Source organism: Aulostomus chinensis, chromosome 9, assembly GCF_037954235.1.
Source record: "Aulostomus chinensis isolate RoL2024-O1b breed Wild chromosome 9, RoL_Achi_v1.0, whole genome shotgun sequence".
NCBI lineage: Eukaryota > Metazoa > Chordata > Actinopteri > Syngnathiformes > Aulostomidae > Aulostomus > Aulostomus chinensis.
Genome location: NC_141328.1, coordinates 1,273,869 through 1,297,200, shown reverse-complemented (window position 1 = coordinate 1,297,200; position 23,332 = coordinate 1,273,869). Strand labels below are relative to the sequence as shown.

Here is a 23,332-nt window from a genome sequence, read left to right as displayed (position 1 = left end):
TCGGGTCTGTTCCCTGTTTTGTTTCTTTGTTTCTTCTCAAATGCAGCATCAATTTTCTGAATCAAACTGCTTTTAAATTCAAGTGAGGAATAAATAAAAAATAAATGACACGGATGTGGAGCACCCCGCCCCCTCCCCAGCCCCGCTGCCTCCTCCCTCCTCCCTCCTCCTCTTCTCCTCTTCTCCTCCCTCCTCATCTCCTCTCGTCTCGACTGGCGGCAGGATGGACGTCGCAAATCAGGTACAATCATCCAAGATGTGCTGGTCATTTTCCTCTCGACGGTGATGATGATGATGATGATGATGATGATGATGATGATGACGATGATGGTGATGACGGTGGAGGTGTCTTGCCGTCGTGTGTGTCGGTGTTCGGGGTCTTCGTGTTGCGGTTCGGGGCTTCAGTGTTTTGTATTCGTCTGTCGGTGTGAAGCGTCTCTGCCGGGCCGCAGATGTGACCAGCGACGTCACGAGCGCTCACGAGGAGACAGATGCTGATGTCACCGATATCGATCCAGTTCATATCGATAGGTTGGAAATTAAAAAAAAACACACAAAAAAACAAACGTGCGTCTATGTGTCGATAGTCCAGATTATGAATGATGACGCTCTGACGCATGGGGGTGGTGGGGGGGTTAATCCGCGCTGCACGAAATAAAAGCAAATTGTCGGTTAACGTCAATAATTCTGCAGCACCTACAATGATCGCGTGATGAAACGCTCGCTCGCGCGCGTGTGTGTGTATATGTGTGTGTGTGTGTGTGTGTGTGTGTGTGTGTGTGTGTGTGTGTGTGTGTGTGTGTGTAAAATGGCAGCCGGAAGAGGAGGGCTACCTCTCTGCTTGTGATGCTGAGGTTGATGCGGCTCTCATGGCTGATGTGTTTCTATGGTTCTTGGCCTCGGTTGCCACCAGCTGCTCCTGTGGTCCATCAGGTTCATTTTTCTCACAGTAAACTGGCGGAGGTCCCTGAGGCGCTGCTCTCATGGTGTTCCTGTGGTCTTCTACCCAGAGACATGAACTCCAACCTGTCCCCGATGAACCCACGTATGAGTACGGCTGAATGAAAACTGACATTCATGCATGCTTAGAACAGTTTTTGGTGTGCTCAGGTGCGTGGTTTGAGGAAGTCTGGCTCCTGTTGCCTCCCCTCAGCCCCCAGGGAGCTGAAACCATCTACCAGAGTTTGAACTGAACTACCAGTCAGAAGTGTGGACCCACCTGCTCATTCAGGGTTTCTCTTCATTTCTGCTACTTGCTACATTGTAGATCCACACTGAAGACATCAAATCTCTGAGGCAGATCAATGGAATCATGGAGCAAAGACAGAATTGTTCAGAACTGTAAACCTGTTTTAGATTCTAGCCCCTCCAAGTCGCCTCCCTTTGCTTTGCTGCAGCGCTGCAAATGGAGAGAACGCCAAGAGTGAGCAGAGCAGCAGTCAAAGGGAGGCTGTTTAGAAGAATCGAGAACATAAAACACGTTGGAGTTATTTCACACTTTTTTGTTTCCTACATCACTCCAGATGTGTTCATTTGAGTTTTGATGCCTGCAGGGAGAAACTACAATGTAAACAGTCATGAAAATAAAGAGGAACCAGTAAATGAGGAGGTGGCCAAGCTTTTAAGTGGTAGTGTACATCAGAAGACGAGGCGCTGGTAGTGGGTGGGAAGTGTTAGCATCAGCTAGCTCAGATCCAGGCTGGTTAGCTTAGCCCAATGGCTGGTAGTGGGTGGAAGTGTTAGCATCAGCTAGCTCAGATCCAGGCTGGTTAGCTTAGCCCAATGGCTGGTAGTGGGTGGGAAGTGTTAGCATCAGCTAGCTCAAGTCCAGGCTGGTTAGCTTAGCCCAATGGCTGGTAGTGGGTGGGAAGTGTTAGTATCAGCTAGCTCAGATCCAGGCTAGTTAGCTTAGCCCAATGACTGGTAATGGGTGGGAAGTGTTAGCATCAGCTAGTTCAGGATCAGGCTAGTTAGCTTAGCCCAGTGGCTGGTAGTGGGTGGGAAGTGTTAGCATCAGCTAGCTCAGGTCCAGGCTAGTTAGCTTAGCCCAATGGCTGGTAGTGGGTGGAAGTGTTAGCATCAGCTAGCTCAGGTCCAGGATGCTGGTGTGTCCAGCAGGAATCCTCCTCCTCATCATCATCAGTAGCAGCAGTCGCTCTTCTAGTCCTCAACAAACCTTTGGTTCTGTTGACCCAAGTTCCAATGGAGCTTTGGAGGTGCTGCGTCAAATCACTGCGCCCAGTCAGGAAAGTAGTTCCGGCTACGTGTCTGATTCTACCACTCCAACGTCTCCTCATGTTAAACTGGTATTCATCACCAAGGCTACACACAACCCTCCTGATATTAATGCAGGCAGAGACGGGGTCTCAGCTCCCGAGCGAAGGGGCTCTGTCTTCCTGTCTGTCCCTGAGGACGATGGACAACAAGAGACTTTCACTGAAAGACAACATGTTCCTTTAACCACCAACATTCTGTCACTAAGCCTTGGAGGTTAAACAGGCCAACACACGTCACACTTGATCAGTGTCTGGTGGAGGAGCCGATCCTGTTCACCTCACCTGTCTGGCAGGTAACAGAGTCGTAGACGTCTCTAATGTCTGTTGTCTCTCCACAGTTGGTGGCTCAGGGTCAGTTCAGGGTGCTGAAGGTTCCTCTGGGCTTCATCAAGGTCCTACAATGGGTGAGTTGATCACAGCAACACCTGCTCTCTCTCTCTCGCTCTCTCTCTCTCTCTCTCTCACACACACACACACACACACACACACACACACACACACACACGAACAACATTTGAGTTTATTAGGTAGCATCGACCGACGGAGCTCATCTCTGTGTGATGTCATGACTCAGCAGATCTGATAATTACATTTTGGAACAGTAATGATAGTTGACATTCGTGGCCTTCACAAACATGGACGCACATGAACACACACCGTCATGTGTTCATCCGCGACATCATCACAGCCACCATGTCCGGGTCATGACATCATCATAGCAGCTCCAGCAGTGGCATCTGGACGACAGCTGCTTCCAGTGTGGCTGTGACTGATTTAATTATAATAAACCGATCAAAATAATACTGAAGTACGGCATCGTGATCGTTGTTTTGACGAAGTATGAATTCACGATTTGTCAGGTCTGTTGCCGTGACAACAAGCTAACACACATTTTAAAATACAGTTTTTTCTGAATGGAATCTGGTGGAGGGATCCTGTCTAAACCTCTTCTCCATCAGCGTCTGTTGTTGTGACGCAGCTCTCTTTCCATCGCATTCACAGCGATGTCCACCATTGTGGTTGCCATGACAACCAGCTTCAGGGATCAGCTGGTGTAAACAATAAGACTGTGAAAATGCCATACTCACGCCAAGCTAGGCTGACAGCTTTTCTCCCGTCTCATTCATCTTCCAGTTCTTCGCCATCTTTGCCTTTTCCACCTGTGGCAGTTACTCGGGGATGTTCCGGATGGCGGTGGAGTGTAAGAACCGGACAGACAGCGACCTGAGCATTGAGGTGGAGTTTGAGTATCCATTCAGGTCAGTCAAACTAAAACGTGCCCAATCACCAAATCACTAGCGAGTCACAACAAGGAATCACTCTGCTCAGCACAACGAAAGGATCAGAGTAAGACTGAGTGGCGCACATGCTGGTGGGCGGAGCTCTGAGAGCGTGTAGTCGTGGAAAGTACGAGTTTCAAAGTGAGCAGGGAGGCTGATAAAACATCAGCAGTCCTCCAGCCTGAGATGACAAATCAGTCCTGAGTCTCCTCAGCTCACGGCGTTCCTGTCAGCAACGGTTCCTGGTGCTCCTCTGCAGCTGGATCCTGGGTCCGGATGTTCAGACGCAGTTGTCCCCGGCTGGTCTGTTAGCCAGTTAGCACAAGATGAAAGCACTGATCCCTCGTTTAGCATTCAGCAGTTAGCCATGCTTCTGCGGTCTCCTCCACTGACTCCGCCCCCATTGGCTGTTATTTCTGGGTACTTTAGATTTAGGCAAGTCCAGCAGGTGGAACTTTAACACGGGTTATTGGTGGTAGCGTGTTCAGTTTTCAGTGATGACAAACAGCATCGACATGCTCAAGTCTGTCTACTGCTTGGTCCTCACCACGAGAATTCTACTCCCGATGTAACTGGACTATTCAGGATCTTCCCTCTAACCAGACTCCGCCCTCCTCTCTGTCTGCCAGACTCCACCAGGTGCATTTTGATGCTCCGACCTGTAAGGGAGGGAACACGGACCGTTACTTCCTGGTTGGTAACTACTCCTCCTCGGCCGAGTTCTTCGTCACCATCGGTGTCTTCGCCTTCCTCTACTCCACAGCGGCGCTCAGCATCTATGTCTTCTTCTTTGAAAAGTACAAGGAGAACAACAAGGGCCCGCTGATCGTAAGTTAACCATCCGCGCACACCGCCTCCGCCGTAGCGACCCAAACCAGAGTCGTCCGAGTTGTTGGACATGTAAAATAAACAACAGTATATTTAGGGAGAAATGCTATGTCATCTCTCCTGTGGCGCTGAGTTGACCTTTGACCTGCAGCTGGAGGCTGCCACCGTCTACATTTAATTTCAAAACTAGAAACAGCTTGCACGGCTTCGTCTAAGTAGCAGGAGTGGCAGATCAGATCAGCGCTGGCTTCACTAAGCTCCTCCTTCCAACGACCACCATCCAATCAGACAACAGCAGTCATAGGTCGTCACCGGTGGCTGCTCAAACTCAAGGTGTGCAATCAGAATCGGAAGTGTAACTTGCTCCATTGTGCTGATCTCGTAGACGTTGCCGACTCAACGGCACAGTCCCCGTCTCCTCAGCTGACTGGGACAGACTCTTCCTGCTTGTGTTTGCAGGTCGAGTCTGTTTGTCCTCTGCAGCAAAGCCAAGGCCAAAGTTAACGGCTGTAACTCACCGTGGAAAAGGGTTGTTGGCACCAAATGTTAAAAGGAAACCAGAAACACTTAGTAAATCTCTGCAAACTGAGAAAATTAAACTTCCTCGGTTGTTTTTGAAGTTATCCAACGAAGCACAGTTACTTCAGGGGGCAAACACCCACGAAGGCAATGCACGATGGTGCCTTCACTCTGCACCAGAAATAAAGAACCGGTTCCCCTGAATCCCGCGAGGTTTCACCCTTGGTACTAACTGACTGAACCGGCTCAGAATTTGTTTTTTGTGGTCGATGTAGATCAACAACAAATAATCCAAAAATATGCTTCAGTGGAAAAGTCATCACACTTTCACTGGCTCATATTGAGCCTGGAAACAATAAAGTGCAAGGTTTTGTCCACTGAGATGGGACCAACATGTGGTCTGGCCTGCCAGTGAGACAGAGGAGATCAAGTCAAATCACGCAGGAACTAAATTATGGAGTCGTCACTTGTTGGTCCTCAGGAGCTTGAGAAGGTCTTGTAGCGATGAAACATTTGGGAAGTCACTTCTCCTCCTCTGGCCTTTGACACACCTCCATGTGATTGGACTGTTGTCATGAAGACTTCCTCCCTCCTTGTGTTTAGGACCTGGGGGTGACCGGTGTGTTCGCCTTCATGTGGCTGGTGAGTTCAGCGGCCTGGGCTAAAGGGTTGTCCGATGTGAAGAGGGCGACTGATCCGGACTATGTGATCACCATGATCACCGCCTGTAATGTTAAGGACAACCACTGCCGTGAGGTCCACGACCCGGTCATGTCCGGACTCAACACCTCTGTGGTAAGACACCCTCCGGGCTGGATGTCCCCGCAGGGCTGGGCTGTCTGATGTGCTTTTTTGTTGATGTGTTTTCTAACAGTCCGGTTGCAGACGTCTTCTCTCAGCTCTGACGTTGCTAATCTGGGTTTTAGTCGGCCGACGGAGGAGGCGGCCTGGGCCCTGCTGCATTATAGTTTAAAGGTTCTAAACTTTTTTGAAAGAAGCTGGTGTCATCGCCTCATCACTGCCTTCTTCCCCAATATTACGCCGCCAAGCCACCCTGGTCGCTGCTCCGCCCCTTCCTCTGTTCCAGGACACGACCACATTCTGACAGCATGACACAGCCAATTATGTCAGCGCGGATGCCCAACCAAACTGGGAATCAAACCTCAGAAGGCAGCACAACACAACCACTGTGCTACCTGGATACCCATGAGCCAACAACATTTTCCTCACTGCTGACAGACGAAGGGGGGACCACTGACATCGCCACGGGCAGGACGAGGGCAACATCCTGCAGGTGTTTCTCCTGGCGGAAAAAGGCCAAACAAATAGCACCGATACCGGAAAGCAAAGCCGTCGTGCTGGTAGAATTTTTCAAGACATTGTTGTCATAGAAACTTCCAGAAGAACACGATGTGGACTCAGACGCTCATCTGAATCTTGTGTATCTATTTTAGACACGTTGGTTTCAGCCTCCGTCCTCTACAGCTGCTCGTGTGTATAGACAACAACCCCTTGAGAACTCTGAAGACACCAGCAGAACACTCGTGTCTGTTTATCTCAGAGAACGTTTTCTGTCCTTGAAGCTGTCATTCCTTTCATCCGCCTCTTCCTCCAGGCATTTGGTTTTATCAATCTGGTCCTGTGGGCGGGAAACCTCTGGTTCGTCTTCAAGGAGACGGGCATCATTGCCCCCTTCATGCGCGCTCCACCTCCTCAGGAGAAACCAGCTGCACCCGCTGCCTACGGCCAGCAGGGGGCTTATGAACAAGATCCATATGCCAGCAACCAGGGAGGCTACCAGCCTGAATATAGCCAGCAGGGATACAACCAGGTGATGCGCCTACCTGCTAGTCCAGGTTTACAGGTTTGGTTCATGTTTAGCATAGCACGAAGACTTGAAACAGGAAACTCCCAGTTTAGCTCATGTTCACATCTGTAGGTACTCTGGAGTCAGAGCAACGCGCATGCTGTCGTTTAGGAGCTCAATACTGTTTCTGTGTTGCAGGATGCAGAGTACGGTCAGGGCTACGGCCAGCAGGGGGCACCCACCTCCTTCTCCAATCAGATGTGAACAGACAGAAAGTGGGTGAGTTGCAGGGCTCTGATGTTACTGCCTTGATGGTCATTTGACAGGTGGGATGAAGTCATTTGTCTCCTTAAAGCAACATCGTGAATAAAAAGTCAGGATGATTTGATCAGCAGCAGTGACGTTCTACGGTCTCCTCCTCTCCTCTCCTCCTCTCCTCTCATACTCTCCTCCTCTCATTCTCTCCTCCTCTCATACTCTCCTCCTCTCCTCTCCTCCTCTCCTCTCATTCTCTCCTCCTCTCATTCTCTCCTCCTCTCATACTCTCCTCCTCTCATTCTCTCCTCCTCTCATACTCTCCTCCTCTCATACTCTCCTCCTCTCCTCTCCTCCTCTCCTCTCATACTCTCCTCCTCTCATTCTCTCCTCCTCTCATACTCTCCTCCTCTCATACTCTCCTCCTCTCCTCTCCTCCTCTCCTCTCATTCTCTCCTCCTCTCATTCTCTCCTCCTCTCATACTCTCCTCCTCTCATACTCTCCTCCTCTCATTCTCTCCTCCTCTCATACTCTCCTCCTCTCCTCTCCTCCTCTCCTCTCATTCTCTCCTCCTCTCATTCTCTCCTCCTCTCATTCTCTCCTCCTCTCCTCTCATTCTCTCCTCCTCTCATACTCTCCTCCTCTCATACTCTCCTCCTCTCATTCTCTCCTCCTCTCATACTCTCCTCCTCTCATTCTCTCCTCCTCTCCTCTCATTCTCTCCTCCTCTCATACTCTCCTCCTCTCATACTCTCCTCCTCTCATTCTCTCCTCCTCTCCTCTCATTCTCTCCTCCTCTCATTCTCTCCTCCTCTCATTCTCTCCTCCTCTCATACTCTCCTCCTCTCATACTCTCCTCCTCTCATACTCTCCTCCTCTCATTCTCTCCTCCTCTCCTCTCATACTCTCCTCCTCTCATACTCTCCTCCTCTCATTCTCTCCTCCTCTCCTCTCATTCTCTCCTCCTCTCATACTCTCCTCCTCTCATACTCTCCTCCTCTCATTCTCTCCTCCTCTCCTCTCATTCTCTCCTCCTCTCATTCTCTCCTCCTCTCATACTCTCCTCCTCTCATACTCTCCTCCTCTCATTCTCTCCTCCTCTCCTCCTCTCCTCCTCTCATTCTCTCCTCCTCTCATACTCTCCTCCTCTCATTCTCTCCTCCTCTCCTCTCATTCTCTCCTCCTCTCATTCTCTCCTCCTCTCCTCCTCTCATTCTCTCCTCCTCTCATACTCTCCTCCTCTCATACTCTCCTCCTCTCATTCTCTCCTCCTCTCATACTCTCCTCCTCTCATTCTCTCCTCCTCTCCTCTCATTCTCTCCTCCTCTCATACTCTCCTCCTCTCATACTCTCCTCCTCTCATTCTCTCCTCCTCTCATACTCTCCTCCTCTCATTCTCTCCTCCTCTCATTCTCTCCTCCTCTCATACTCTCCTCCTCTCATTCTCTCCTCCTCTCCTCCTCTCCTCCTCTCATTCTCTCCTCCTCTCATACTCTCCTCCTCTCATTCTCTCCTCCTCTCATTCTCTCCTCCTCTCATACTCTCCTCCTCTCATACTCTCCTCCTCTCATACTCTCCTCCTCTCATTCTCTCCTCCTCTCCTCTCATTCTCTCCTCCTCTCATACTCTCCTCCTCTCATACTCTCCTCCTCTCATTCTCTCCTCCTCTCCTCTCATTCTCTCCTCCTCTCATTCTCTCCTCCTCTCATTCTCTCCTCCTCTCATACTCTCCTCCTCTCATTCTCTCCTCCTCTCATACTCTCCTCCTCTCATTCTCTCCTCCTCTCCTCTCATACTCTCCTCCTCTCATTCTCTCCTCCTCTCCTCCTCTCCTCCTCTCATTCTCTCCTCCTCTCATACTCTCCTCCTCTCATTCTCTCCTCCTCTCCTCTCATTCTCTCCTCCTCTCATTCTCTCCTCCTCTCCTCCTCTCATTCTCTCCTCCTCTCATACTCTCCTCCTCTCATACTCTCCTCCTCTCATTCTCTCCTCCTCTCATACTCTCCTCCTCTCATTCTCTCCTCCTCTCCTCTCATTCTCTCCTCCTCTCATACTCTCCTCCTCTCATACTCTCCTCCTCTCATTCTCTCCTCCTCTCATACTCTCCTCCTCTCATTCTCTCCTCCTCTCATTCTCTCCTCCTCTCATACTCTCCTCCTCTCATACTCTCCTCCTCTCATTCTCTCCTCCTCTCCTCCTCTCCTCCTCTCATTCTCTCCTCCTCTCATACTCTCCTCCTCTCATTCTCTCCTCCTCTCCTCTCATTCTCTCCTCCTCTCATTCTCTCCTCCTCTCCTCCTCTCATTCTCTCCTCCTCTCATACTCTCCTCCTCTCATTCTCTCCTCCTCTCCTCTCATTCTCTCCTCCTCTCATACTCTCCTCCTCTCATACTCTCCTCCTCTCATTCTCTCCTCCTCTCATACTCTCCTCCTCTCATTCTCTCCTCCTCTCCTCTCATTCTCTCCTCCTCTCATACTCTCCTCCTCTCATTCTCTCCTCCTCTCCTCCTCTCATACTCTCCTCCTCTCATTCTCTCCTCCTCCTCCTCTCCTCCTCTCATTCTCTCCTCCTCTCATACTCTCCTCCTCTCATACTCTCCTCCTCTCATTCTCTCCTCCTCTCATACTCTCCTCCTCTCATTCTCTCCTCCTCTCCTCTCATTCTCTCCTCCTCTCATACTCTCCTCCTCTCATACTCTCCTCCTCTCATTCTCTCCTCCTCTCATACTCTCCTCCTCTCATTCTCTCCTCCTCTCCTCTCATTCTCTCCTCCTCTCATACTCTCCTCCTCTCATTCTCTCCTCCTCTCCTCCTCTCATACTCTCCTCCTCTCATTCTCTCCTCCTCCTCCTCTCCTCCTCTCATTCTCTCCTCCTCTCATACTCTCCTCCTCTCATACTCTCCTCCTCTCATTCTCTCCTCCTCTCATACTCTCCTCCTCTCATTCTCTCCTCCTCTCCTCTCATTCTCTCCTCCTCTCATACTCTCCTCCTCTCATTCTCTCCTCCTCTCATTCTCTCCTCCTCTCATTTTCTCCTCCTCTCATTTTCTCCTCCTCTCATTCTCTCCTCCTCTCATTCTCTCCTCCTCTCCTCCTCTCATTCTCTCCTCCTCTCATTCTCTCCTCCTCTCATACTCTCCTCCTCTCATTCTCTCCTCCTCTCATTCTCTCCTCCTCTCCTCCTCTCCTCCTCTCATTCTGCCAGACGCACCTTCAGGTGCCAAACACTGGAAGCGAAAACTTAACCCTGAATCTTCATCCCTAGAGTACCAGGTCCACACCTGATTCCATATAAAAGTAGCGTCAGGTGCACATAGTGGCACAGGACCGTGTCCTAAAACCAGAAAATAGGTTCCTAATTATTTGACAGACTGTCTCCAGGTCAGTGGGTTTTTGGCTCAATAGGGCGACCTTGCTTGCACACACCTGTAGCTCTCATCCACTGTGGCTCGCCGCCATATTGGCGCTGACCCCGTACATCCGCCCCTCAGGACCTTTCGACCTGCATTCAGTCTTTGGTTCTGGACGAATGTCTGGAAACATCAATTTAGCTTTCAACATATTTGTAACGCTGTTGTCCACCTGTTTCCTTCACAGAAAGCATCGGAGTGAACCAGTAGTGGGTCGCCTGCAACCTACCCACAATGCAACACTCCTGTCTGTCTGCAGTTTACGAGTGGGGTGGTGGGAGGTTTTGGGAGAGGGGAATGACATTGAAAGGTGGAGGGGAGTTTAGACCTTCATTATATTGAATTTATGTGTATGATGTTAAAAAAGAGAGTATAACAAACCCACAGCTTGAACAAAACACCAAAACAAGGAAAGCAAACAAACAAGCAAACAACACTGACCAACAAAAAGCTTCAAGATTAAACTACGTGGAGAGAATGTATGTTTGTGTTGTATAGATATCACTTTGAACAGATGTTAAAATAGTCAATCAAATGTTTATTCATGTGTCCTAATCCAATCATCTGCCCCACCCTTTGATATGCCCCGCCCCCACCAGTTCCCAGGCCAGGCTTCTGTTGGCCCACCATGACGCTGTTCAGACTGGGTTCACCCTGTCACAAAGATCCAGATTCCAACCATCATCACTTCCCAGCTGTGTACTGTTTGTCTTGCTGCATGTAAATATCAACGCAGGAAGTGATGTCATTCTGGACACAGTGAGCTGAGTCTGGATTCTTTGTGGCAACGGTGGGAAGAAACTGGATCCAAAATGGCTCCAGTCATTACAGTTAGCGTTATATGTGTTATTGACGAATATGCGTTCAGCTGTTTGTGAGCTTCCCGGCGCTCCTCCATTCGGTTCACAGTGGCAACGAGACTACGCGGCAGAAATGTCCGTCTGTTCAGTTTCAAAGTCAAAACAAGACGAAATTAGTCGACTGCACGTTGTTGCGTCTAAACACATCGAACATTTAGCATCCTAATCAGGTCTGTGTCATTTTGTTGCCAGTCGACTGCTAACTGTGTCCCCCTGCTGGAACCTATCTGGGGAAACTACAGTAGAGACGCAGAAGGTGGGTTTTCTTCTGGTATAAAGTGGAAATGTCTGGCAAACTTCACTTCCTACCTGCTAATATTTCTCCTCCTCAGCAGCGTCACATGACTTTGGTCAAAATCCATAGATGTCTGAAACAAAGTAGGTCAGCAACAGTGACCAGGCAGCTAGCATAGCAAAACTATAACATAAATAAGGCTAGAGTTTAAAACTGGTGTGACAATGGGATGGAGAACTGAGCAAGCTAACCAGCATTCATCATAGCTGTCAGGTGAGCAACATTAGCATTAGCTAAACACTGGATCATAGCAAAGCATTTAACAAGCGCCAAACTGCTGTACCCTTCGGCACACGTGCTCACCTGAAGACCAAGCCCTCAAGGCCCCACAAGGCCCCAGTAGTGTTTCTAACATTTACATCAACATTAGCATGGATGCAGGCTTCTTAGCGTCGATAAACCCACTGGAATTAGACTCCTGTCCCGCTGCAAGTAGGTGCGCTAACAGTTGTGTTAGCCTAACTGTGACGTGTGCAGCCTGTGCCCAAAGGTGTAGCCATTGGAATCTTAGATGAAGCTGAACAACTGACTGAAAGCGAGCTCGTCCTTTGAACTACGTCTTAGCAGCTGCTACTGGAGACGGCCTGTGCTGGATGGCTGTCGCTCCTTTAGAAACTGTAGGTGAGCTGAGCAGACTAGCGCTTTGTCTCCAAACCAGCAGGAGGCAGCAGGTCACCCCAACGTTGGCTTCTTTGGAATGAGCTGAGAGGGAAACGCTCAGGTTCAGCTGCAAATTTGACACAGTACATAAACTTAAGTATGCAGTTAATCATGTTGCTACTGTAGAAAATCCTCAGTCAGACCATTAATTAGTGAGAGTTGCAGTCGCTAGCGTTAGCTGGAGTTGGCAAGGCCTGACTTCCTGTCCAGGAAGTTTGCTGGTGATTCTTCATGGACAATGAACGAAACCTTCTGACGGACATTCCTGCTGACGTGAAGAGTTTGTTTTTATTTGTCTTCTCCTCAGCCAATCACCGGCAGGCTGAGTTATTTCTGTCTTTCTGGAAAGTTCTGGGTCTGAAAAGGGAAAAACCTCGATGCTTCTTCTTCTCGAGTAGATTTTTATTTCTTTTAGTTTTTGAAAATGAAACTGTTTTTAACATCAGTATCTTCCTCCGCATGGTGACGTGTTTCCCGCTTGTGTTGTACAATAACTGAAGATAGGTGTGATTCTACTTCCTGTTCTCCTGTACAGGCGTGTGCGTGTGTGTGCGTGTGGTAATTCCATGTGTCAGCCTCTCTTTTTGACTTTTTCTAGTTTATGTTCTCCTCATTCCTCCTGCATTCCTCTGTTTTACTTTACGTTTCATTTCCTCTTCTGTAAGCTCCTCCCTCGTTCTTCTTGTTGTTCTTGTGACTCTCCTGCAGCTCCGTGGCGTAACTTCCCTTGTGATGATATTCAACTCAGCATCAGTAACCATTGCGACGCTGTTGACTGTGATGACAATGATGATGTGTGTGTGACTTGTTGCTTTGGAGACGCCCCCCTTTTGCCCCTCCCCCTGCTGTGTTTATTCAGTGGAAAGTTTCAATAAACAACAAACTCATCAGTCTCTTTCTGTTCATGAATGAGTGAATAAACAGAATCAACCAATTAATTAAGTTAGTGAGGAAATGAACAAATTAATGAAAGGAGTGAACGAACCAACAAATGATGACATGAAAGAGTCTGTTGAATAAAGGCCAGACCAGGAGAGGTGGAGCTGATGAACACATGAAGGAGTCAATTACTAGCCCTTGTGGAGGCCGTTACCGCTGGCGGCACGACCAGGTGCTGAATCTGACAGCGGTACCGTCTCCAAAGCTGTGGCAAAAACAACAGTCAAACTCAACAGTCGCATGCAACAACTGGGCAAGAGGAACGTGGCCTTTGTCAGGCTGGAGAGCAGCCCAGACCAGCAGCTGGCCTTCTCCCCTCGGCTGTGGACTGGGACCTTGGGTTGACCTGGGCAAGCAGCTCAAGTCTCCAGTCGCCAACTTCCCTGAGGCAGGCATCCTGCTGCCGCAGGTGCTCCTGTGAGAACTGACAGTTCCCTGGGAGGAGCGCGCAGAGGAGGCAACAAGCGGAAGCCGTCAAAGTACCAGGAGCTGGTCGAGCAGAAGGCTCGATGCGAGCCCACTGAAGTGGCGTGTAGGGCTTTGCTGCCGCTCATGGCGGAAGGGTCACTCGCTGCTTGGCAGTACTGGGCCTCCAGATGGCTTTGGGTCAGGAGGAGCGATCAGTGGGCCACAGTGACTGGGACACAAGCCAGGGGTGATCAACATGAGGCAGGTCGCCTGAGCGACCGCGCGTGATGTTGAAAGACGGGAGACGTCCGTGACCTCCGGATCCTCACTGATGATGTCACTTTCATTCTGTTCAGTAAATGAAAAGTTGGAAGGTTGGAGCTGAAGATCAGCTGGCAGAAGGATGGGGCCAACATCTGGAAGAGGAATGGGCGTGACTGTCATGTGACAGCCTTTGATCTGGCGTCGTGTCGGGGTCATGACATCATCCCAGTCATCGTGTCGGGGTCATGACATCATCCCAGTCATCGTGTCGGGGTCATGACATCATCCCAGCTCTCGTGACATCCATGGAGACTGATCGACTATGATTTAGTTGTGATAAACTGATCAAATGATGATGAAGTAAAAACGTTGTGATGGTGAATTGGACAAAATTGGAATTCATGACTCGTCAGGTCTGTTGCCATGACAACAAGTTAAAAACTGTCTGACAGATCAATTACAGGAAATTTGATACACATTTCTCATAAATTTAAAAATCTCACTCTCCCCTCCCTCCCTCCCTCTCATTTTACTAAATCACTTCCCTTGTCCTCTCCTTGTAGCTCCTCCTTCCTTCCCTCCTAGTTCCCCCAATGTCTCCTTCCCTTGACTCTGAACATTACATGGCCCCTCCCTCCTCATCAGTGTAGCACCTCCTCCCTCCCGCCCTCCTTCCTCTCTCCATGTTATCACATCAGTGCGCGTTCAGTCAGCAGAATGGCGTCTCTCAGCCTCCTGCTGCTCGCCACCACTCTGATTCATGCGGCTCAGGTAGGCCAACACACACACACACACACACACACACACACACACACACACACACACACACACACACAGCTGTTTACATGTCTGCTGTATGTTCCTGCATCAATGCTATGGTGTCGTCACGGTAACCTGATGGCGACCTAGGATGATGGCGCTGCTGCTCCTCCACCTGCCCATCTGGCTGTCCTGGTTTCTGTGACACTTTTTATCTGATCGATTTATTGATCAGGAGCCTCTGAGACACGTCGGTGTGCCTCCAGGAGGTCGTCTCCAAGGACAGGCAGGCGTCTGGTTGTCTCCATTTCACAGGACAGCTTGTGTGTGTGTGTGTGTGTGTGTGTGCGTGTGTGTGTGTCAGTGTGCGTATGTGTGTGTGTCAGTGCATGTGTGTGTGTGTGTGTGTGTCAGTGTGCGTGTGCCGTGTGTGTCAGTGTACGTGTATGTCGGTGTGCGTGCGTGTGTGTGTGTGTCGTGTGTGTGTCGTGTGTGTGTCGTGTGCGCATCACTGTGTGTGTGTGTTTTTGTGTCGGTGTGTGTGCGCGTGTGTGTGAGGATCCTATCCTTTCAGCCCTGGTCACCATAGTGACAGGAGATGGTTACTGTAGCAACCAGGCTGTATATCTGAGGTCTCCTGAGGCTGCGGGAGGTGAATCATTAACGAGCGGCGGCTGTTGCTGCCATCACATCTCTCCGCTGAAGTTAACAAGCCGTGATCCCGTCAGCGGCTCCACAGTCTCCATGGCGATGACTCGCTCTCCTCATCAGCACTTTCACCCACTCTCGGTGTTTCCAGGAGCGATGAACAAAGTGTCCGGGTCTCAACCTCCCGACAGGACAACATCACATAGAGGAGCACCGTGATCCTGCAAACATCATCATTGGATGTGGCTGGAGCTCCGCCTCTTTCGTCTCCACCCAAACACACCACATCACAGCAGCTGACTCTTCATCACTTGCCACAGATCAAAGACCAGACATGACAGCAGCGGTGCTTCTCTGGAGGCACATCCGTCTTCACCCTCTTATCTTGGGTTCTGGACGTACTGGCTCCAGCAGAACCCTAACTCTCTGGCCTCATGGTCCAGGTCTGACTGGAGAATCCTGAAGTGCTCCCTCCACCTGATCCCGAGTCCAGCTCCTTGCAGCTGGAACACCTCCCTACAGACCAGATGCCTGGACCACCTGAACTGGTACCTTTTGGTACCACTCTTGGTTCCTCACAGATGAGAACCTTGTTTGGTTGCCTGTGCTTGCAATCTGGTGAGTTGGACCCAGATCTCGTGACTGTGGGTGAGAGCAGGAAACTGGTAGATGTTTCAACCTCACAAAGTTTAAAGCTCCTCCTGGACCAGTCGCAGTGATGCAACTGCCATAAATCGCCGCCGCCGCCGCCGCCGCCACCACCAGACAGACACAAACAGCTCTGCAGGAAATTAAAGCTGCGTCACTTCTAGCAGAAACCTGAGAGCACCAATATAATTATCTTCCTCATCTTCATCATCATCAGAGCTCCTGAAGGCGGCAAGACAAAAGTAGGAAGTCCTTCCACCCACAGAAATACAAGAACACAAACAGGAAGATTTCAATAATAATAATCATAATAATCACAATAAAAATAAAAATAGCCAGGAAAACATGTCAGAGCCTTCAAGATGGAAACGATCTGACGATGAGTCCAAACAGGCGAGGGCGAAACTAAGGATAGAAACTCAGCAGGAGGATGTGAGGAGATGGACAGATGACCAGCAGCAAGAAGACGAAACAAAGACAGGAAGAATGAAACTAATAAAAACTAAGAGGAGGCGAGGCGAAGGTGGATGAAGGCGAGGGACCAGTAATGCTTCTCTCTCTCTCGCTCTCTCAGTCTCTACCCGCAGCTCGAGGTGGTGGGCATGGCCTGGACATCTCAGTGGGCGGGGTCAGACGCCAGCGCAGAGACCTCCGTGACCTGTTGCCCTATGAGGACCAGATGATGTCATATCCTACCGCACAGGGTGGTGGTGGAAGCAACAACCTGTTCTACCAATCAGAGGATTGGAGGGGGAGGGGCTTGGACCAGGCCTTGCAGCGACTGGTGGAGAGAGACCAGAGGCGGGAGCAGGAGGAGGAGCAGCGAGCAGGTTTTTCTATATCACACAACTACAAATTCATCAATTCATCTCAACGAGTTTGCCTTCAAAAATATGAATTCATCAGTTTTTCTCAAGATATTTGATTGTCAAACTTTTGTCTTGAATCGCACGTTTCCTTCATCAACCTTTTCTCCAAACAGCAGGTACTCATGATCGAGCCACATCAAAGGACGTCCTTCATCTGAAACGCTGCGTGTGTGACTGATTTTATTGTGAGAGAGTGAATGAATCGTGTCTCCTCAGCATACCTGGCTGCTTTGCTCCGCCTCCTGAACGAGGCAGAGAGGTCAGGATTGGTTGGCCCAGGAGATGTGGAGGTCATCGAGGAGGAGGAGGATGTGGAGGACGATCAGGGGCCAGCGGGGGACTTCCAGGGCCCGGCCCCCCCAGACTATGATGAGACAGGCCGTGGCCTGAGTATGGGGAGGCCCCCAACTGCCTGGTGGACCCTGCTGGAGCCTCAGCCGGCGCTGCTGGACAGGTGACGACCAGCGTGGGGACTCTTACCGACTCTCAGGTTCAACATTTGTGATCATGAACTCTGACCTGTGATTTGCAGGTTGGAGCCGCAGGTGGCGCAGGCTCTGCTGGAGAGGGCGAGACTTCAGCAGGCCGGCCGAGGTCCATCTGGACTGAACCGAGACCAGGACATCCTGAGGTGATCGCACATGGCGTGTTGAGACACACAAGACACACGTGTCATTGTTATAGTGTGTGTGAGAAACGAGTGGTTCAGGTTCTGAATGCTGGACTGGAAAAGCCCTGATGACTCGAACCGACAGGGTCAAACAGGACGCCACACGACGCTGCTACGCACCCATTCACTCCGTGAGCTCAGAGCAAGACACCGACTCTTCACTGCTCTGAAACCTGCTGCTTGACGGGACGCAGTTCTGTTTCCACTGACAATTTTACTGAGGTCACAAACAATTGTCTGAGACATCACGTTAGTGGGGGGCGGAGCCAGCAACACGCCAACAGTGGATCAGTATTTGACAGTGTAAACACTGCCACTCAATTATGGGCCCGCCCCACCTCAGGCAGAGAGGCTGATGAGGAATGTCTCCAGCTCTAATCTTACCTGTGTCTCCTCCTCCTTAGACGTCTGGTTGCTAGGATACTGTCCAGCATTGGTCCTGATAACACCCCCGTGGTATCCTCTGGACGCAGAGCGAGGCGGGACCTGTCTATCACCCCTCCTGAAACTACTAGCCCCGCCCACAGGAGAGCTCGCCGGTCCCTCGATGACATGGCTGCCCCTTTACCCAGCAATGACCCCCCACTGCTCAGGGTGAAGAGGTTGGAGGAGGAGGAAAAGGAGGAGAGGCTCCACCCAACTGCTGGGCTGCAGAGGATGAAGCGCATTGATACCATGGCAACCACTGCCATGGGAGAACTGAATCATGGGAGTCGCAGGAGGAGAGCCGTCCTGACCTATGACCCCAAAGTTCTAATGGATCAGATTCTAGAGTACATGAGAGAGTAAAGGGAGGAGAGAGTTCTATTGCTTTTGTTATTTTTACATTTCTTTGTTTCTTGCTGCTTCTGCTGAAACGTTACAAGGATGAAGATGTGATGAAGAGGAGGAGGAGAGAGGCCGGGATCTGGTCTTGACTGAAGATGGTGTTGATGTTTCATGGCTGACTGGTGGAACTGGGAGCTCTGGTTTCTACTCTTCATGTCCATCCATCTTCTCATGACCATCGTTTCTATCGATGCTTGCAGACATGTTCAGACTAAACAAACATGGAGTCGCCGCCACGTCGACGAGGCGGCGTCCGTCAGGTGACATCAATGGTGTCTTTCATCTCTTCTGAGAAAGCCACACGTCACTGCGTCCAACTTCCTGTTTGATCAGAACTCCACTGATAAATCCAGCATTTCAACGCTGTTAGCTTGTCGTCATGGTGACAGACCTGGCGAGTCATGATTCCTACTTCGTACGAATCACCATCATGATGTCATTAATTCAGGATCATGTTGATTTATTATAATTGAACCCATCCCATCTATGATGGGCGAGGCCGTCAACACAATAACCCTCAAAGCAAATTTTCCCCCCAGGAGCATAAAATGAGCCAACCAACAGCTCCGCTCAGCGTCTGAGGAAACCAGTTTGTCTGTGCTGTTGCTTGTTGGCTCGACAGGAAACTACGTTACCCATGAGTCCTTCCAAAGGGATTCTGTTTAGAGGATCTGATGCAGATCAGGACTTGTTGACGAGCCCGACCCCTCTCCTTCCTCCGCCAGCGTGACTCGGGAAACAGCAGGCAGCTGATAGACGGTGTCAGTAACCATGGCGACGGTTCATGAGCTCTGTGATTGGTTCGTTCCTGTTGTGTTCATGTACTTAAGCTTCATTGTGATCATGTCCGCCCGTCTCTCACCGAATTAAACTCTGAATACACCACCTTGACTTTGCCTGTCTCCTTCTATGACATCACTTCCTGTGTATCAACTGTGTATGTCTTTCCTCAGAGGAAAAAAAATGTCTACAAACTCAAATCAGCTGGGCGGAACCGCTGGCTGAGGGAGGCCAGGTCACATGACTGAAGCCCTTCAGTGACCTCAAACAGACGTTTTGCCAACTTTGAACCTCAGAAATGTGACTCTTCTCTACTTTCATTCCATAGTGACTCACCTGGTCAGGTAACAACCGCAGGTCCTCGTCAGTCACCTGACCTGAGCTGTTACGACCGCGTGTGTTTGACGGGTTCCTGGTCGCGGATCGACTGTGGTTCTTCAAACTCTTCCGTGCTTCCTTTGGATCATGTGACTGACAGAACTTCACCTCACTGGTCGGAGAACCTGTCCTTTTTTTCTCCACATTTATTGACTGACAAATTCATGAAGACAAAATAAAACTTCTCTTTCCTTTAAGATTAAATTCACATAAAAGCACAGAGACGTCTGGTTCTCCACTGCAACACCACGATGGAAACAAAACAGACATTAACAAGTGAAGCGACACTGAGAAGGAACCTTCAGGTGAGTCACGTGATCGAGGCTTTTCTTTGCCCGCATGACGTTTATCTTCTCAGGTGATGATGTCTAAGCTGCCAGGAGGGAGGAAGAGTGAGGTGCTGGCGAGGATGATGAGCAGACGAAGAAGAAAAATGAAAGTCAGATGTTTGTGTAAAGATTTAAAGAGAAAGTAGAAGAAGATGAGCAAGACTCACCTGGTGACTACGCTGACATCAGCAGCCCCGTCGTGACTGCACACAAACACACACAAGCTCAGTAAACTTCATCTTCATGCTCCGCCCCCTACATGATGCCCTGCCTACTGACTCACCTTCCTTACTGTCTGGTGGCAGCAGGGCGTCCTGCCTGTTGGCCAGAACAAAGGCCAGTGTGGCCAAGATGGCGGCATCCAACACACCCAAGATGGCCAGAATGTAGGCCCAGTGGACCGAGCAGTTCCCTGAAGAGAAGCTGCCCACCTGGACAACAATACCGGACCAATACTGTATGATTAGTGGACCAGTACCGGGCCGATACAGGATCAATACCGGACCAATACTGTATGATTAGTGGACCAATACCGGGCCGATACTGGATGAATACTGGACCAATACCGGACCAATACAGGATCAATACCGGACCAATACTGGATGATTAGTGGACCAATACCGGGCCGATACAGGATCAATACCGGACCAATACTGTATGATTAGTGGACCAATACCGGGCCGATACTGGATGAATACTGGACCAATACCGGACCAATACAGGATCAATACCGGACCAATACTGGATGAATACTGGACCAATACTGGATGAATACTGGACCAATACCGGACCAATACAGGATCAATACCGGACCAATACTGGATGAATACTGGACCAATACTGGATGAATACTGGACCAATACCAGACCAATACTGAATCAATACTGGACCAATACTGGACCAATACCAGACTAATACTGAATCAATACAGGATCAATACCGGACCAATACTGGATGAATACTGGACCAATACTGGATGAATACTGGACCAATACCAGACCAATACTGAATCAATACAGGATCAATACCGGACCAATACTGGATGAATACTGGACCAATACTGGATGAATACTGGACCAATACCAGACCAATACTGAATCAATACCGGACCAATACCGGATGAATACTGGATCAATACTGAACCAATTCAGGATCAATACAGGACTGATAAAGGGGTCTCAGTTACTCACCGAGTCTCCACACAGAGTCCTCATCTCTGGACTCTCCCATGAGTCTGGAAACAGGAGACACGCCAACGCCAGACAGAAACCTGAGGACACGCCAGAGGAACACAAGTTGAAGCTCCGCCCCACTGAAGTGTGCCTGCACTGAAGCCACTCCCCTTCAGCTTCCTAATCTCGGATGAGTTCCTCAAGGGCAGAGGCCCAGGAACACTGGCACATAGGCACTTAAAGTACCAGTAACACCAGTGGCACCTCTGGTGGTCCCAGTAGACACTGGTGCACTGCTACCACCAGTCCGAGTCGTTCTAACAGTACCACAAGTAGAACCACTTTGAGCAGCAGTAGATTGGGGATCCCCTCAGTAGGTGGGACTGGTCCAGTACCACTAGAACCAGGAGCACTGACCTGCTGTGAGCTGCAGCCAGGCACAGATCTTGTAAACGGTGGCAGCGCTGCAGAACCTGAAGAGACAGAGACACAGGACGCTGGTCCAGACGGCCCACAGAGACACGCCCACCAAGACTGCCACAGACTGGAAGGACGGCAGGGGGGACAGACTGGACAGACCACCACGACAGTCTGGGACGGGCCAGTCCGACTCCAGACACACCTAACAACACACACACACACACACACACACACACACACACACACACACACACAGACACACACACAAAGGTGTGTGAGACAGCAGTGACTGGTGTCCACCAGGCGGCGTCTATTTTCTACATAAATCCGATGAAGTTCGTGCGTCTATTACTACAGTACCAGATTGCGCCACAGGGCGGCGCCTCCTGTCTGTCGTATCAGAGTGCTGCATGCCGATCGCTGCTATGCGGGGTCACTCCCTCAAGACTGGACTGTCAGTCAACAGAAACCAGGAGCTGGTGCAGGTCATCAGCTGTGTATTTTCTGCTCTTCATGTCTGATTTGTAGATGTCGCGCCGTGGAGACCTGCCATTGTAGGGTCGATGTTTGAGTTTGTGGCAACAAAGCTGTCTGTGGCCTCTCTGATGCTAACCTGCTGCTAACCTGCTGCTAACCTGCTGCTAACCTGCTGCTAACCTGCTAAGCGGTGTTCCTGCTGACCACATGCTGCCTGGCCTACACCAGCACAACGATCACCGCTCACATGACCTCCTCTAATATTTGAGTGATGCAACATTGTGAACCAATCAGGATTCAGCAGAAGGAAGTTACCGTGACACACGCGTCAGACAGTGATGATGTCACCAGAGAATCTGTGAAGGGTCCTGTCTTATGATTGACAGCTGGTGACCAGGAGAGGGACATCTCACCTCAAACAGTCCCAGTGTACCACTGGGCGGGGCTGGCCCCACCCCCAGATGGCGCGTGTCGGTGGTGCCGATCCAGGACGGCTGCACCAGGATGACCACCTGGATGATGGCGAAGCAGAGCGTGCAGACGGCCCAGAGGACGCCAACGGCCCGGGCGCTCCGCACAAACTCTGTCTGATAGAGACGAGAGAGGTCGGCGAGGGCGGGGGACGCTGTCATGACTGCAGAGGGGGGAGAGCGCGACGGAGACAGAGAGGCGGAGGGAGAAAGAAGGAGAGGGGGTGGGGTTAGAAGAAAGATTTGCTGCTGCTTGGAGCTGAGGACCCCGATGGTCACCATGGCAACAGAGGATGGCCCAGGTGGAGGGCAGGATGTTGTTTCACAGTAAACAGGAAGCAGCAGATCGTTTTAGCATCCATGTTGATTTACGCGCAGTGACACTGCAGAGATTCACTGAGCCCAGGAGTCAATCGACAGTTAATCAATAATTAATAATTTATAGTCAAACAGCAGCAGTGAATTGTCAGTTCAAATGTGACGTCATGATATTCGCTGTGCAACGTTGGAGTCTGACGTTCCTGGCCCGGATGTTCCTCTTCTGACAGATTTAAATTAAAACGCGCAGATAAATCCGTCAAACTGGAACAAATTAATAAAAGATAGCATAAATGAACATGGAGCCGCATGAACACACACACACACACACACACACACACACACACACACACACACACACACACACACTCTAAAAACGCGGAGCAGCTCGAGACTGACTGGTGATGACATCATCGCCGTTATTCACTCGGGCTCTCACCGTCCCGGCGGACAGAGACAAAAGAGTCGGACACGAACCTGCGGGTGAGCTCGAGGGCCGGGGCGCCGGGAGGATGGAGGCCGCCTCCTGCTGCAGGCCGCCGGGTGAGGAGGGAGGAGGACGGCGCCGCGGTCCCACTGTCGCGATCGGAGACGGAGGCCGAAGAGCGACGCCCGCCGGCGATCACAGGAACTGCAGAGACACTGCTGACGACGTGAGGAGTTTGATTACGTTTTAATCTGAGAGGTGACAGACGGTTTTCTCGCGGTTCTACCCGACAACAACGGACCAATGAGAAAGATGCGGAGTCAAAGGTCTTTTTCA

The 23,332-nt window shown here is 50.4% G+C and overlaps 3 protein-coding genes across 3 annotated transcripts; 2 read left to right on the top strand and 1 right to left on the bottom strand.

The window, feature by feature from the left end:
• The first annotated feature begins 150 nt into the window (after window positions 1-150).
• LOC147255321 (synaptophysin-like) lies at window positions 151-13,099 on the top strand. Its single transcript, XM_086212973.1, has 8 exons — window positions 151-241; window positions 2,615-2,680; window positions 3,411-3,535; window positions 4,186-4,384; window positions 5,507-5,698; window positions 6,519-6,734; window positions 6,909-6,989; window positions 10,565-13,099. The coding sequence occupies exons 1-7, from the start codon at window positions 224-226 to the stop codon at window positions 6,972-6,974; spliced, it is 882 nt and encodes a 293-aa protein (XP_086069099.1). The 5' UTR covers window positions 151-223; the 3' UTR covers window positions 6,975-6,989; window positions 10,565-13,099.
• Window positions 13,100-14,483: 1,384 nt separating this feature from the next.
• Window positions 14,484-18,489, top strand: pcsk1nl (proprotein convertase subtilisin/kexin type 1 inhibitor, like). Its single transcript, XM_086212971.1, has 5 exons — window positions 14,484-14,574; window positions 16,433-16,688; window positions 16,944-17,181; window positions 17,260-17,358; window positions 17,802-18,489. The coding sequence occupies exons 1-5, from the start codon at window positions 14,521-14,523 to the stop codon at window positions 18,184-18,186; spliced, it is 1,032 nt and encodes a 343-aa protein (XP_086069097.1). The 5' UTR covers window positions 14,484-14,520; the 3' UTR covers window positions 18,187-18,489.
• A 270-nt stretch (window positions 18,490-18,759) lies between these two features.
• Window positions 18,760-23,282, bottom strand: lhfpl4b (LHFPL tetraspan subfamily member 4b). Its single transcript, XM_086212972.1, has 7 exons — window positions 23,047-23,282; window positions 22,195-22,415; window positions 21,302-21,506; window positions 20,903-20,982; window positions 19,996-20,143; window positions 19,880-19,915; window positions 18,760-19,783 (listed from the first exon to the last, which is right to left on the bottom strand). Exons 2-6 carry the CDS (start codon window positions 22,411-22,413, stop codon window positions 19,887-19,889), a joined length of 681 nt encoding a protein of 226 aa, XP_086069098.1. The 5' UTR covers window positions 22,414-22,415; window positions 23,047-23,282; the 3' UTR covers window positions 18,760-19,783; window positions 19,880-19,886.
• Window positions 23,283-23,332: the final 50 nt, after the last annotated feature.

Coding starts and splice junctions, on each gene's coding strand:
- LOC147255321 (XM_086212973.1), top strand. Junction 4,385..5,506: donor ACAACAAGGGCCCGCTGATC/GTAAGTTAACCA, acceptor CCTTGTGTTTAG/GACCTGGGGGTGACCGGTGT. Junction 5,699..6,518: donor CCGGACTCAACACCTCTGTG/GTAAGACACCCT, acceptor CTCTTCCTCCAG/GCATTTGGTTTTATCAATCT.
- lhfpl4b (XM_086212972.1), bottom strand. CDS start 22,413: ATGACAGCGTCCCCCGCCCTCGCCGACCTCTCTCGTCTCTATCAGACA. Junction 20,983..21,301: donor CTGGCTGCAGCTCACAGCAG/GTCAGTGCTCCT, acceptor GCGTGTCCTCAG/GTTTCTGTCTGGCGTTGGCG. Junction 19,916..19,995: donor GCCACCAGACAGTAAGGAAG/GTGAGTCAGTAG, acceptor GTTTGTGTGCAG/TCACGACGGGGCTGCTGATG.
- pcsk1nl (XM_086212971.1), top strand. CDS start 14,521: ATGGCGTCTCTCAGCCTCCTGCTGCTCGCCACCACTCTGATTCATGCG. Junction 14,575..16,432: donor CTCTGATTCATGCGGCTCAG/GTAGGCCAACAC, acceptor TCGCTCTCTCAG/TCTCTACCCGCAGCTCGAGG. Junction 17,359..17,801: donor CGAGACCAGGACATCCTGAG/GTGATCGCACAT, acceptor CCTCCTCCTTAG/ACGTCTGGTTGCTAGGATAC.